The sequence below is a fragment of the Sapajus apella genome, unplaced genomic scaffold (assembly GCF_009761245.1).
Source record: "Sapajus apella isolate SASKATOON/1434 unplaced genomic scaffold, GSC_monkey_1.0 scaffold150, whole genome shotgun sequence".
NCBI classification, from domain to species: Eukaryota; Metazoa; Chordata; class Mammalia; order Primates; family Cebidae; genus Sapajus; species Sapajus apella.
Genome location: NW_022437090.1, coordinates 1,925,908 through 1,939,286, shown reverse-complemented (window position 1 = coordinate 1,939,286; position 13,379 = coordinate 1,925,908). Strand labels below are relative to the sequence as shown.

General features: G+C 41.2%; 1 protein-coding gene across 5 annotated transcripts in view; it reads left to right on the top strand.

Annotated features, from left to right (window-relative positions):
• The window catches only part of KIF13B (kinesin family member 13B), a 192,562-nt gene that overhangs the window by 14,663 nt on the left and 164,520 nt on the right, over positions 1 to 13,379 (top strand). For all 5 annotated transcript variants that reach the window (XM_032265370.1, XM_032265372.1, XM_032265373.1 and 2 more), the window contains exon 2: positions 4,319 to 4,412. In XM_032265370.1, the coding sequence (XP_032121261.1) occupies positions 4,319 to 4,412 (94 nt within the window). The remainder of the gene's footprint in view (positions 1 to 4,318; positions 4,413 to 13,379) is intronic.

Sequence of the window (13,379 nt, the reverse complement as noted above, 5' to 3'; positions counted from 1 at the left end):
TTAAAGACAGAATCACACTCTGTCGCCCAGGCTGGAGTGTAGTGGCATCATCTTTGCTCACTGCAACCTCTGCCTCCCGGGTTCAAGTGATCCTCCTGCCTCAGCCTCCTGAGTAGCTGGGACTACAGGCCTGTGCCACCACGCCTGGCTAATTTTTTGTATTTTTAGTAGAGATGGAGTTTCACCATTTTGGCCAAGCTGGTCCCAAACTCCTGACCTCAAGTGATCTACCCGTCTTGGCCTCCCACAATGATGGGATTACAGGCATGAGCCACCGTGCTCAGAAGAGCTTATCTTTTTATAGTGGAGATAAGACAAACAGAAACAGCTTCATACTTTGGGTCAGAAAAATATAAGAATATAAACATATGAGAACATAAACAAGCCATGGACTATGCTTTTTAAAAACAGCTGTATGTAGACAGAATTCACTCCCCAAACAAGTCAACCAATTCAGTGTTTTCAGTATGCTCACAGTGTACAGCCATCAGCACAGTCAATTTCAGAACATTTTCATCACCCCTGAAAGAAAACTGTACCTGTTAGCAGTCACTCCTTGGCCTTACACAACACTAATTTATTTTGTCTCTATAGATATCCCTGTTCTGGATATTTCAATAGGTGTGGAATCATACAATGTATGTTTTTTGATGACTGGCTTTTTTCGCTTAGTGTTAGCTTCATTCACTGTATAGCTTGTATCAGTTTTTGATATAGTTTGGCTGTGTCCCCACCCAAAACCCATCTCGAATTACAGCTCCCATAATTCCCTTGTGTTGTGGGAGGGACCCAGTGGGAGATGATTGAATCATGGAGTCAGTTTCTCCCGTACTGTTCTCATGGTAGTAAGTAAGTCTCACAAGAGCTGCTGGTTTTATAAGGGGAAAACCCTTTCACTTGACTCTCCTTCTCTTCTCTTCCATATGAGGTCTGACTTTTGCTTTCTGTCATGATTGTGAGGCCTCTCCAGCCACGTGGAACTCTGAGTCCATTAAACCTCTTTCTTTTGTAAATTGCCAGTCTCTGGTATGTCGTTATCGCATTGTGAAAATGGATTGATACAGTTCTTCATTCCTTTTCATTGCTCAGTAGTCTTCTGCATTAGGGTTATATCACATTTACCCATTTGTCAGTTGATGGACGTTTGAGTTTTGTGCACTTTTTGGCTGTAACGAGTATCCAAATAATGGTGCTGTGAATATTTGCGTACAAGTTTTGTGTTCTCTGGGATAGGTATCTAGGAGTGAAATTGCTAGCTCAGATGGTAATGCTGTTTAACTTTTTGAGGAGCTGCTGGACTGTTTTCTGAAGCGACTGCACCATTTTACATTCTCAGCAGTAATGTGTGAGGGTTCTAATTACTCCACATCCTTGCCAACCCTTGTGATGATCTGTCTTTTTGATAATAATTATCCCAGTGGGTGCGAGGTGGTATTTCATTGTGGTTTTCATTTGCGTTCCAATGTTGAATGATACAGAACATCTTTTCTTGTGCTCATTGGCCATTTTTGTATCTGTTTCGGAAAGATATATATTCACTTCCTTTGCCTATTTAAAAATTTGATTGTCTTTTTTTTTTTTTTTTTTTTTTAGACAGGGTCTTACTCTGTTACCTAGGCTGGAGTGCAGGATGCCATCACAGCTGACTACAGCCTTGACCTCTCTGCCCCAAGCCATCCTCCCTCCTCAACCTCCTGAGTAGCTGGGACCATGGGCTCCCACCACCATGCCTGGTTATTAATTTTTTTTTTGTAGAGGCAGGGTCTCTGTGTTGCTTAGATTGGTCTCAAACTCCTGTGCTGAAACAATGTTCCCAACTTGGCCTCTCAAAGTGTTGGGATTACATGCGTGAGCCATTGCACCCGGCCTATTTGTGTTTTTATTATTGAGTTGTAAGGGTTCTTTATATATTGTGATGCAAGTTCCTTATTCGATATATGATTTGCAAATACTTTTTTGATTCTCTTTTCCACTGTTGATGATGTCCTTTGAAGCACACAAGTTTTTAATAAAAAATTTTTTGTTGTTGTTTTTTTTTTTTTTTTGAGACGGAGTTTCACTCTTGTTACCCAGGCTGGAGTGCAATGGCGCGATCTCGGCTCACCGCAACCTCCGCCTCCTGGGTTCAGGCAATTCTCCTGCCTCAGCCTCCTGAGTAGCTGGGATTACAGGCACGCGCCACCATGCCCAGCTAATGTTTTGTATTTTTAGTAGAGACGGGGTTTCACCGTGTTGACCAGGATGGTCTTGATCTCTCGACCTTGTGATCCACCCGCCTCGGCCTCCCAAAGTGCTGGGTTTACAGGCTTGAGCCACCGCGCCCGGCCTTTGTTGTTGTTTTTATAGACAGGATCTTTTTCACCCAGGCTGTAGTGCAGTGGTATAATCATAGCTCACTACAACTTTGAACTCCTGGGCTCAAAGAATCCTCCTACCTGAGCCTCCCCAGTAGTTGGAACTATAGGCATGTACCACCATACCTGGCTAATTTTTTTGTTTGTTTTTAGAGATGGGGATCTCACTGTATTGCCTAGGCTGGTCTGGAATTCCTAGACTTAAGTGATCTTCCCATCTCAGCCTCCCAAAGTTCTGGAATTACAGGCATGAGCCACCATGTCTGGCGCCAGAGTTTTTAATTAGTCCAGTTCATCTTGTTGTTGTCTGTGTTTTGGGTGTTCATTTCCTAACCCAAAGCCATGTGGATGTATACTTATGTATTCTTCTAATAACTTTATGGCTTTAGTTCTTATATTTAGTTCTTTGATCTGTTTGGAGTTTTGAATGTGGTATGAGGTAGGGATCCAACTTCATTCTTTTGCATGTGGATATCCAGTGTCTCGCTACCATTTGTTGAAAAGACGATTCTTTCTCCAGTGGGCTGTCTTGGCACCCTTGTCAAAATCAATTGACCATAAATGTGACAGTACATATTTCTGAACTCTGAATTCTATTCTGTTGATTTATATACGTCTTTCCTTATATAAGTACCACACTGTCTTGATTACTGTGGCTTTGTAGTAAGTTTTGAAATTGGAGAGTTATGCCCTCTTTTTCAGGATTTTCAACTATTCTGAATCTTTTGCTTTTCCATATGGATTGTAAGACCTTGATTTGTTGATTTTCGTAAAAAAGCTAGTTGAGATTTTGATAAGGTTGCCTTGAATCTTGTGGATCTATTTGCAGAGTATTGGCATCTTAACAGTATTTTCTTTCAGTTCATGAACGTGCAATATCTTCTAGTTTATTTAAGTCTTCAATTTTTTTTAACTTTTTTTTTTTTTTTAAACTGATATGTCATAGTTGTATGTATTTTGGGGGTACATGTGATACTAGTCATTCTTTTCTTTTCTTTTCTTTTTTCTTTTTTTTTTTTTTTTTTTTTTGAGACAAGGTTTCACTCATCTCCCAGGCTGGAGTGCAGTAGCATGATCTCAACTTACTGCAACCTGTGCCTCCTGGGTTCAAGTGATTCTCCTGCCTCAGCCTCCTGAGTAGCTGGTATTACAGGCGCCCACCACCACTCCCAGCTGATTTTTGTATTTTCAGTAGAAAGTGGGTTTCACCATGTTGGCCAGTCAGGTCTGGAACTCCTGACCTCAAATGATCCATCCACCTTGGCCTCTCATAGTGCTGGGATTACAGGTGTGAGGCACTGCACCCGGCCACATGTGATGTTTTGGTACATGTATACAGTGTGTATAATGATTAAATCAGGTTAATTGGGCTATACCTCAGAAGTCTTTAATTTCTTTCAATGTTTCAGAATTTTCAGTGTACAAGCCTTGCATTTCTTTTACATTTATTCCTAAGTATTTGGTATTCTTGGTGCTATTATAAATGAAATTGTTTACTTAATTTCATTTTCAGATTTTTCATTGCTGGTATATAGCAGCACAACTGATATTTGTATATTATTCTTGTATTCTGCATAACTTGTTTATTTTCAGATTTTTAGTGGATTCCTTAGGATTTTCTCTGTTTTAGGATTTACTTCTTCCTTTCCAGTGTGGATGCCTGTTGTTAATTTTTCTGGCCTAACTGCCCTGACTAGAATTTCTAGTACAGTAGTGAGGAGAAATTGGGTAGCAGACACGCTTGTCTCACTCATGATGTAGGGTGGGAAGCCACCCAGCCCTTCGCTGTTAAGTGTGATGTTAGCTGTGGGTTTTTCTTGGTGCCTTATCAGGTGGAGGAAGTTCTTTTTTGTTTTATTCTTATTTCATTGAATGTTTGCATTATGAAAGAGTATTGAAATTTTGTCAAATGCCTTTTCTGAATTCCTTTTTAAATGACTATTTTTCTTGTTTTTTGTCTGCAGAGATTGACTTGAATACCAAATGTGTGGTGGATGTGGACACAAACAAGGTTATTCTTACTCCTGTAAATACGAATCTTTCCAAAGGAGATGCCCGGTAAGTTAAGCAATGGTGCTGTGCTCAGTGGATGTTTAAGTAACTGTAAGCAACTGTGGCTGCTGAATTAAGTTGCACTGAACAGACACCAAATGCCTACCCTGTGAGACGTATTGCTGTCTTCTGCGATCCTGTACTCAAGGTGAAGAGATGAAGTCTATAATATGGGAAGCCAAGGTGCCTGAATGAGTATTAGAGGTAGTAATTGTATTAGAAGCACGGAGAGGAGAGGAGAGTGAGTGTTAAGTTGAGAAGCAATTGAGGAAGGCTTCTTGAAGGAGGTGCAGCTGGCAAGAGGATTAGGTGGGATGTTAATCGGTTCCTTAGCATGAGTTTCGGCTTTTACTGCTGCCAGTTCAAATACTGTCTATCAAAGCACCCATTTTAAGTGCTATCTTCATAAAGGTGTGCCTGCAGCCCTCAGTGATTTCTTTCCTTAAATACCTGTCAGCTATAATCTGTCCTACCTAATTTAATGATTATAGATTGTTTTGGATTGTTCCAGTTGTACAGTGGATTTTAATGTCTTTGGGGAAAGAGACCCTGTCAGGGGCTGAGGCTGGATATTTGAGCATCAGTTCTAGATGTGGATGGTAGCACGAACAAAATGAAAGGGAAGAACATGAATTTGGGCAGGAAAAGATTGTTTTTGGTTTTCTTGGTAAATGGAGGACAGTAAATGAGCTGGGATCAGATTACAGAAGACCTGGAGGGCAGATGAGGAAGTTTGGCCTGTATTTTTGTCAGGAAGAGTTTGTTGTTGACAGTTTTTGACTACTATGATTGAGGATCAAGGTGGATTAGGAAAAGTTATTGATTGCAATGTAGAGAATGGGTCAGAGTGGGGATAGGCTGACTTTTATGGAGATCAACTGTATCAGAAATGTTTCTGTACTGGCCCTGAAAGTAGAGAGACAGGTGAAAGACATCTGACTTCGGGCTTTGTGCAAAGTAGATACTTCATAAATCTTTCTAGAAACTGTGCCATATTTGGCACTCTGCAGATGTTCTTTTGAGTTGAGTCTAATTGAGTTGAAAAGAGCGCTAGATTTGGAGTGAGGAAATCTGAAATCAAATCCTTCATAAGGATTTGATTATCATAGCAAATTTTTAATTTTTTTGAACCTGTCTTATGTATCTCACAAGGTTTTTTCCAAAGAACAAATTAGTTAATGATTTTTAAAAGATCTTGCCAAGTGTTCTGTGTATGGGGAGGTTGCTATTGATGTAGAGACACATACAGCAAAAATATACATCTTGATGAATTTTCATAGTGAACATGCTCCTTATGTAAGTGGCATCCAGATAAGAAACAGAATGTTACTAGCATGTCAAGAGACTACATCACGAGAAGTAGTTTTTCTTTTCTTTTCTTTTTTCTTTTTGAGGCAGAGCCTCACTCTGTTGCCCAGGCTGGAGTGCAGGAGTGCCATCTTGGCTCAGCAACCTCCACCTCCTGGGCTCAAGTGATTCTCATGCCTCAGCCTCCTGAGTAGCTGGGATTACAGGCATGCACTACCATGCCCAGTTACTTAATTCTCCTCTGCCTCAGTTTGCTCCTTTGCTAAGGGAAGAGTATTATAGTAACGGCCTGTGAGGTTGTTATGAGGATTCCAGTTAAAATGTGTCAAATGGTAATGCCTGGTGCACAGTAAACCCTGTGCATGAGCTGTTACCTTTATTATTACTGTTACTATTATGGTCTGTATTTAAGTTGTAGTCCATGTTGTCTTCATTGAGCTATAATTTAACTTCATAAAATTATTCCTTTTTTTTTTTTGAGACAGAATTTCTTTCTGTTGCCCAGGCAGGGGTGCAGTGGTACGATCTCAGCTCACTACAATCTCTACCTCCCAGATTCTAGTGTTTCAGTCCCCTAAGTAGCTGGGATTACAGACATGCACCACCACACCTGGCTAATTTTTGTGTTTTTAGTAGAGATGGAATTTTGCCGTGTTTGCCAGGCTGTTCTTGAACTCCTGACCTCAAGTGATCCACCCACCTTGGCCTCCTAAAGTGCTGGGCTTTACGGACGTCATCCACCATACCCAGCCAAGTTACTACATTTTTATTTTATTTTTGAGACAGGTCTTGCTCTGTTGCCCAGGCTGGAGTACAGTGGCACCATTTCTGCTCATTGTAACCTCTGCCTGCCTTGTTCAACCGCTCCTTCCACCTCAGCCTCCCAAGTAGCTCTGACCACAGGTGTGCACCACCAGGCCCGGCTAATCTGATTGTTGTGCTGCTTTTTTTTTTTTTTCAGTAGAGACACAGTTTTGCCATGTTGGCCAGGCTGGTCTCAAAGTCCTGACCTCAAGTGATCCGCCTGCCTCAGCCTCTGAAAGTGCTGGGATTACAGGTGCGAGCCATCACACCCAGCTAGTTATTAAAATTTTTTTTTTTTTTTTTTTTTTTTGAGACTGAGTCTTGCTTTGTTGCCCGGGCTGGAGAGAAATGGTGTGATCTTGGCTCACTGCAACCGCTGTCCCTGCCTCTACCAGGTTCAAGAGATTCTCCTCCCTCAGCCTTCTGAGTAGCTGGGATTACAAGCACCCGCCACCACGCCCAGCTGCTTTTTGTATTTTTAGCAGAGACGGGGTTTTGCCATGTTTGGCAGGCTGGACTCAAACTCCTGACCTCAAGTGATCCGCCTGCCTCAGCCTCCCAAAGTGCTGAGATTACAGGCATGAGCCACCACACCCAGCCAGTTACTACATTTTTAAGCTAAAATGTATTCAATTCAATACCTGAGTATTGAAATTACCTAGTTACAGAGAAATTTCAGCTTTGAGAGGTCAGAAACTTTATTTTACTCAGTTTGCTTAATGTGGATTGGGGTCTTGGGGACTGACATCACTTAAGGAGACAGGCAGGACCTCTGGTTTTATGGTTACAGTGAATAAAACATTAAGCTCAGCAATCTGTTCTTCTCCTTTTTAGTATCAACTAAATGAAAAACCAGGTCAGAACATTGCTGTGAACATAGGATAAGAATGAAGGCACGTTTTTGTCAAATATGGAAAAGATAAATTGACGAACTCTCCCTATTCCACACCACCGCCTGGAACACTCTAGTGACTTAGATACTTCAATCCACCAGATCAGTCTAGTTCTTCTGTGTAGAATCCGGGATACACATGATACATTTTATCACTTATTTGCTCATGCAGAGCCACACTGCTTATACTATTAGAACAACTAGTATCTTTTTGGAATTATCTTTTTCCCCACAATCAATTTTCTAGATTGGTCCTTGGGATTTTCGAAATCATTGTCAGCAATATATTTCTAAATTGCTTCCCTTTAAATAACTAAATAAATCTTTAGGCCTTATTTTATTTGAATTATAACTTTTTTTTTTTTTTTTTTTGAGACGGAATTTCTGTTTCTTGTTGCCCAGGCTGGAGCGTAATGGTGTGATCTCAGCTCACTGCAACCTCCAACTCCCAGGTTCAAGCTATTCTCTTGCCTCAGCCTCCCCAGTAGCTGGGAGTACAGGCATGCACCACCAAGCCCAGCTAATTTTGTATTTTTAGTAGAGATGGGGTTTCTCCATGTTGGTCAGGCTGGTCTCTGACCTCAAGTGATCTACCTGCCTCGGCCTACCAATGTGCTGGATTACAGGCATGAGCCACCCTGCCGAGCCTGAATTATATATTAAAACTTATTAAACTTTTATCCTGTAATGAAATTTATTTATTTACTTTTGTTTGGAAGCCCCAGTGAGATTGTAATAAAACGTTAATGCCTGTGACCATGGTAGGGCAAGTAGTTTCTTGTTTGGGGGTTTTGTTGTTGTTGTCGTTGGTTTGTTTTTGAGACAGGGTCTCTCTCTCTTACCCAGGCTGAAGTGCAGTGGCACAATGCAAATAGTTTCTTTCTTTCTTTCTTTCTTTTTTTGAGACAGAGTCTCACTCTGGTGTCAGGCGCCAGGCTGGAGTGCAGTGGCGCAATCTTGGCTCACTGCAACCTCCACCTCCCAGGTTCAAGCAATTCTCCTGCCTCAGCCTCCCGAGTAGCTGGGACTACAGGCACACGCCACCATGCCCAGCTAATTTTTGTATTTTTAGTAGACATGGGATTTCACCATGTTGGCCACGATGGTCTCGATCTCCTGACCTCGTGATCTGCCCGCCTGAGCGTCCCAAAGTGGTGGGATTACAGGCATGAGCCACCACACCCGGCTGCAAATAGTTTCTCAAGCTAAGTTTTAACCTCTTTTGCTTCTTTCTCTCCTCTACCCACCAGCAGGCCTTTCTTGCTAACTCTGACTAGAAAGTTAATTGGTATACTTAAAAAGTTGTCTTAAAAAGGATTAAGATGCATTTTCTCATGGAAATTGATAGGCTCCACTGTATGAATCATTTGTGTTATAAAAGTTGAGGCATGGGTGAGTTTGGAAAAGGGAGCGCATCTTCCCATAGGAACTGTCAGTTTCAAGTGAAAATGGCGTACTGTCAACAGTGACTAGTTTAACCCGCAACTCGAACAGTCAGACTTTTCAGACTTTGTCTTATATCTTCTTCGCATTTCACTGCAATAATACTAAATAGCTATGTACTCAAGGGCCAAGACCGAATAAAATGAATAATCATTATTTCTGCTATATGGAGGACATTCTTATGTGGAAGAGGCTTTTTTTTTTTTTTTTCCTGCTGTGGTGAGTGGTGATGAAGCGCACAGTGACTGCTGCTTTGCTGTGGTGTCTTCATGCCCAGGGCACCAGCAGTTTCCCCTCCATCGTGTTCGTGCCACCAGTACAAATGTCGACATAGTGAGGAAGGCAGATGCCTTAGGATTGTTACGAAAATAATCATGACTTCCAGACTCTCTGAAGAGCTCTGGGGAACACACCAAGAGTCCTCAGACCACAATTTGAGGGATTTAATACAGTTTATAAGCGTCTAAGAACCAAATAGATGCCCCCAGTTTATTTTTTTAAAAGACTTATTGAGATATAATAGGAATACAGTTCAACCTTTTAAAGTGAGTCGTTCAGTGGTTTTATGACACTGAGTTGTGCAGCCTGCACCGCTATCTGCTTGTATGTCATTTTTATCGCCCTGTTAATCCGTTTTCTCTCTCTGTAGATGTGAGATTTGTCTGTTCTGGACATTTCCTAATAATGAAATTGTACATGATGTGGTCTTCTGTAATTGGCTTCTTTTGCTTAGTGTCATGTTCTTGAGCTTTATCCATTTCGTAGCATTTATCAAGACTGCATTGCTTTTTATGATGGAATAATAGTCTGTTGTATCACATATTGTTGATCTATTGATCAGTTGATGGCCATTTGGATTGTTTCTACTCTTACAGCTTCATGGATAATGCAGCTTGTGTACAAGTCTTTGTGTGGACATGCGTTTTCATTTTTCTGAGATTCATTTCTAGTTAGGGAATGCTTCTGGGTCATTTGATAACGGTATTCTGAACATTTTGAGGAATTGCCAAACTGGTTTCCAAAGCTGCTGCAGTGTTTTACATAACCACCAGCAATGTGTGAGACTTCCAGTTTTTAAAAGACTCTCATTTACTGTAAAGAAAATGATGGCAACTCTGGCTAATTAAAGAGCACATATCCTGCCTCAAGGCATTTAGATTACAATGAAAAAGCAAAACCAAACACAGTGCTGTCCAAGCCAAACACTCCTGGCCAGATTCAGCCCTTGGCTACTGATTTAGAACCCTGGGTTCTTGTAAACTAGATTATAGTATACTTTTCTATTGAGCAGTACCTCCTTATTTTAAAACAAGGTTTTAAAAACTTTAAGCAAAATTAAAAAATGTGATATAGAAGAAGTTCTAAAGAGCGAAACACGTTTATGGACCTGTCACTCAGTTTAACAAATCCTTGCCAGTACAGTTTAAACCTCTGTGAACTGCCTTCTGGTTTTAACCCTTTCCCTCTCCACCACAGTTAACCACTTTCTTGAATTTGGTCTTCCTTGTTCCCTTGTATTTCTTTACATTTTCACTAAGCATATTTGTAAATTGTTTGCTTAGTATTATGTATACATGAATGCCTTTTTCTAGTGAATGTCCAGATGGGTGACTCGAGGAAGGTTGACTATTCTTGTAAAATACAATGAATGATTTTTAAAGACCAAAAACAGTGTTAAAAGGAGCTAAAAATAATACCACTCACTTATCTTGGGGAAGAAAGCTCAAACTTGGTATTTTATCAAATTTCCTGTTCTTTCTTTTTTTTTTCTCTCTCTTTTGTGTTTCGTTTTTTTCTTTTAGGTTCCAGGGGTACACGTACAGGTTTGCTGCAAGGATACACTGCAGCTGGGCACAGTGGCTCACGCCTGTAATCCTAGCACTTTGGAAGGCTAAGGCGGGCAGATCACTTGAGGTCAGAGTTCAAACCCAGCCTGGCCAACGTGGTGAAACACTATCTCTACTAAAAATAGAAAAATTAGCTGGGTGTGGTGGCGGACACCTGTAATGTCAACTACTCAAGAGGCTGAGGCATGACAATTGCTTGAACCAGGGAGTTGGAGGTTGCAGTGAGCCAAGATCGTGCCACTGCACTCCAGCCTGGGTGATAGAGTGAGACTCAGTCTCAAACCAAAACAAAACAAAACAAAAAATGAACAAAAAAAACAAGGGTATTGTGTGATGTTGGGGTTTGGGCTTTTCTTGATCCTGCCATCCAGACAGTGAACATAGTACCCGCTGGGCATTCTTTAGGTCTTGCCGCCTCCTCCTTCCCTTCCCCCTTTTGGAGTCCCAGTGTCTGTTGCTCCCGTCTTTGTGTCCATGTGTACCAAGTGTTTAACTCCCATTTCTAAGCGAGAGCGTGCAATATTAGGTTTTCTGTTTCTCTTTCGTTCCTTTGAGACAAAATCAGAATATAGGCTTTCCCCACTTGTCTTGTTTGTGATGAATTTCAAGGAAGCGTGCCATGAACATTGTTTTAGGATACTTCCAGCTCTTTGAGAGACTGAAACAGGGAGCTGTACCTCCTCAGAGGGGCTGCTTTAGACATCAGAACCGAAACCGGAAAGGAAAGAAAGCCCATCTGTGTAAGTTGCATTTTTCACTTCCTTGGTCAAGTATGAATCCATTTTCTTCTTTAGCCCTCTGTCTTCTATTACATGTATGTGGAGGGTGTGCTAAATACATTAGCCTAGAGTTTCTCCTGTCTGTCTGTCTTTTCCGTATTTTTGAGACAGGGTCTCACTCTGCTGCCCAGGCTGGAGTGTAGTGGTACGATCACTGCTCACCGTAGCCTCGACCTCCCAGGCTCAAGTGATCCTCCCATCTCAGCCTCCTCAGTAGCTGTGACTGCAGGCATATGCCACCGTGCCTGGCTAATTTTCATTCTTTCTTTGTCCTCGCGACTCCCAAGTGTAAGATTTTAAAACCACAACTTTTGGAAGTTGAAAGCATTTGGAGGTTTATTAATCTGAACACTGATTTTCCTGGTGTTCTGTGAGTTGACTGACTTTTTTTTTTTTTGAGACGGAGTCTTGGTCTGTTGCCCAGGCAGGAGTGCAGTGGCATGATCTTGGCTCACTGCAATCTCTGCCTCTCGGGTTCGAGTGATTCTCTTGCCTCAGCCTCCCCAGTAGCTGGGAATACCGGTGCATTCCACCATGCCTGGCTAATTTTTGTATTTTTAGTAGAGACAGGGTTTCACCATGTTGGGCTGGATGGTCTTGATCTCTTGACCTCGTGATCCACCCGCCTCAGCCTCCTAAAGTCCTGGGATTACAGGCATGAGCCACTGCACCCAGACTGACTTATTGTTTTGGACAGGTGGGCAAGATCCAACATGGACGGAAGTAGCCACAGGTGGCAAGAAAAGGCAGAGACTTTTCTTGTCTTACAGTAAAATATGGTGCTGCCCTCTCCATCCTCTGTGTGTCATGCTTAACCTAATGGACAGTAGACAGTGTAAAGGTTACAGCTGCCAGTCTAAGGAGCAGACTGAGTTGTTGATCGCACCATCGTTTTTAGTAAGGTCATTAAAAATCTTTTTGTTCCTTCTGATTGTTTTACTAGCCATCAATTTGGTCAACATCATTAGGCAATTAATGAGTACCTAATATGAACAAAGCACACCCAACCCTTCTTTGGAGCTTCAGTGTACTCTGACCCTGGTAGATGTACAGATTGGAGCCCTTAAAATATGTGCAGAATTAAGTGAGGTTGATCCATGTCCATACACTTCTCTTGGAGATTATATCGCATAATGACACTGAGCGGGTAGAGCCTTATAGCATGCATGAAGTCATTGTCAGACTAATTCCTTGTTAGTGGAAGGCATCATTAGGCCATATTAGATAATACTTTTTAGATTTCTGTACTGCTATATGGATGCTAATTTAAATAGCGATTTTAATTGAAGGAAGTCATGCAGAATGTAATTATGTTACCCACAATAGACCTGTTTGTTCTCTCTGCTGTCAAATGACTTGAGCAGGGCTAATATTTCTGCTCAAATAGAGTCTGCTCCTCTGGAGAATAGTACGTGGTATGTTTTAATTTCATAATGGGGCTCTTCCTCAGGGAGCCTGTCCCACTAATTATGTTAGAATACAGTGGGTAGATCGTGGTTCTGTGCACTTAGAAGTTGTATATGGTTCCTCAATGCCTCCCTTTAGAAAGAATACTGTGATTGTTTACTACTTTTCAATATACTTGTGAAAATGAATCAGGGAGATTCTTAAAAGCTAAAAAGATAAGAAAATATGTGTGGTTGAATGCATATCATTGCTTAATTAATAGAAACAGTCAAAAATTGCAGCAAGTACAAATTTTGTTCAGTTTAACCAGCAGAATCTCGCTGGTTGCCAAAATAAACGGTTTGATAGCCTTATTAGTGAAGCTGTCTAAACACAAATTACAATAGACTGCTACTGTAGAATTTGATATTTTAGCATTATCCTTAAACATATAAATACTACTTCTTTAAGGCGGTTACTACTTTTATGGTGCGCAATAAGAAGGAATAAACTT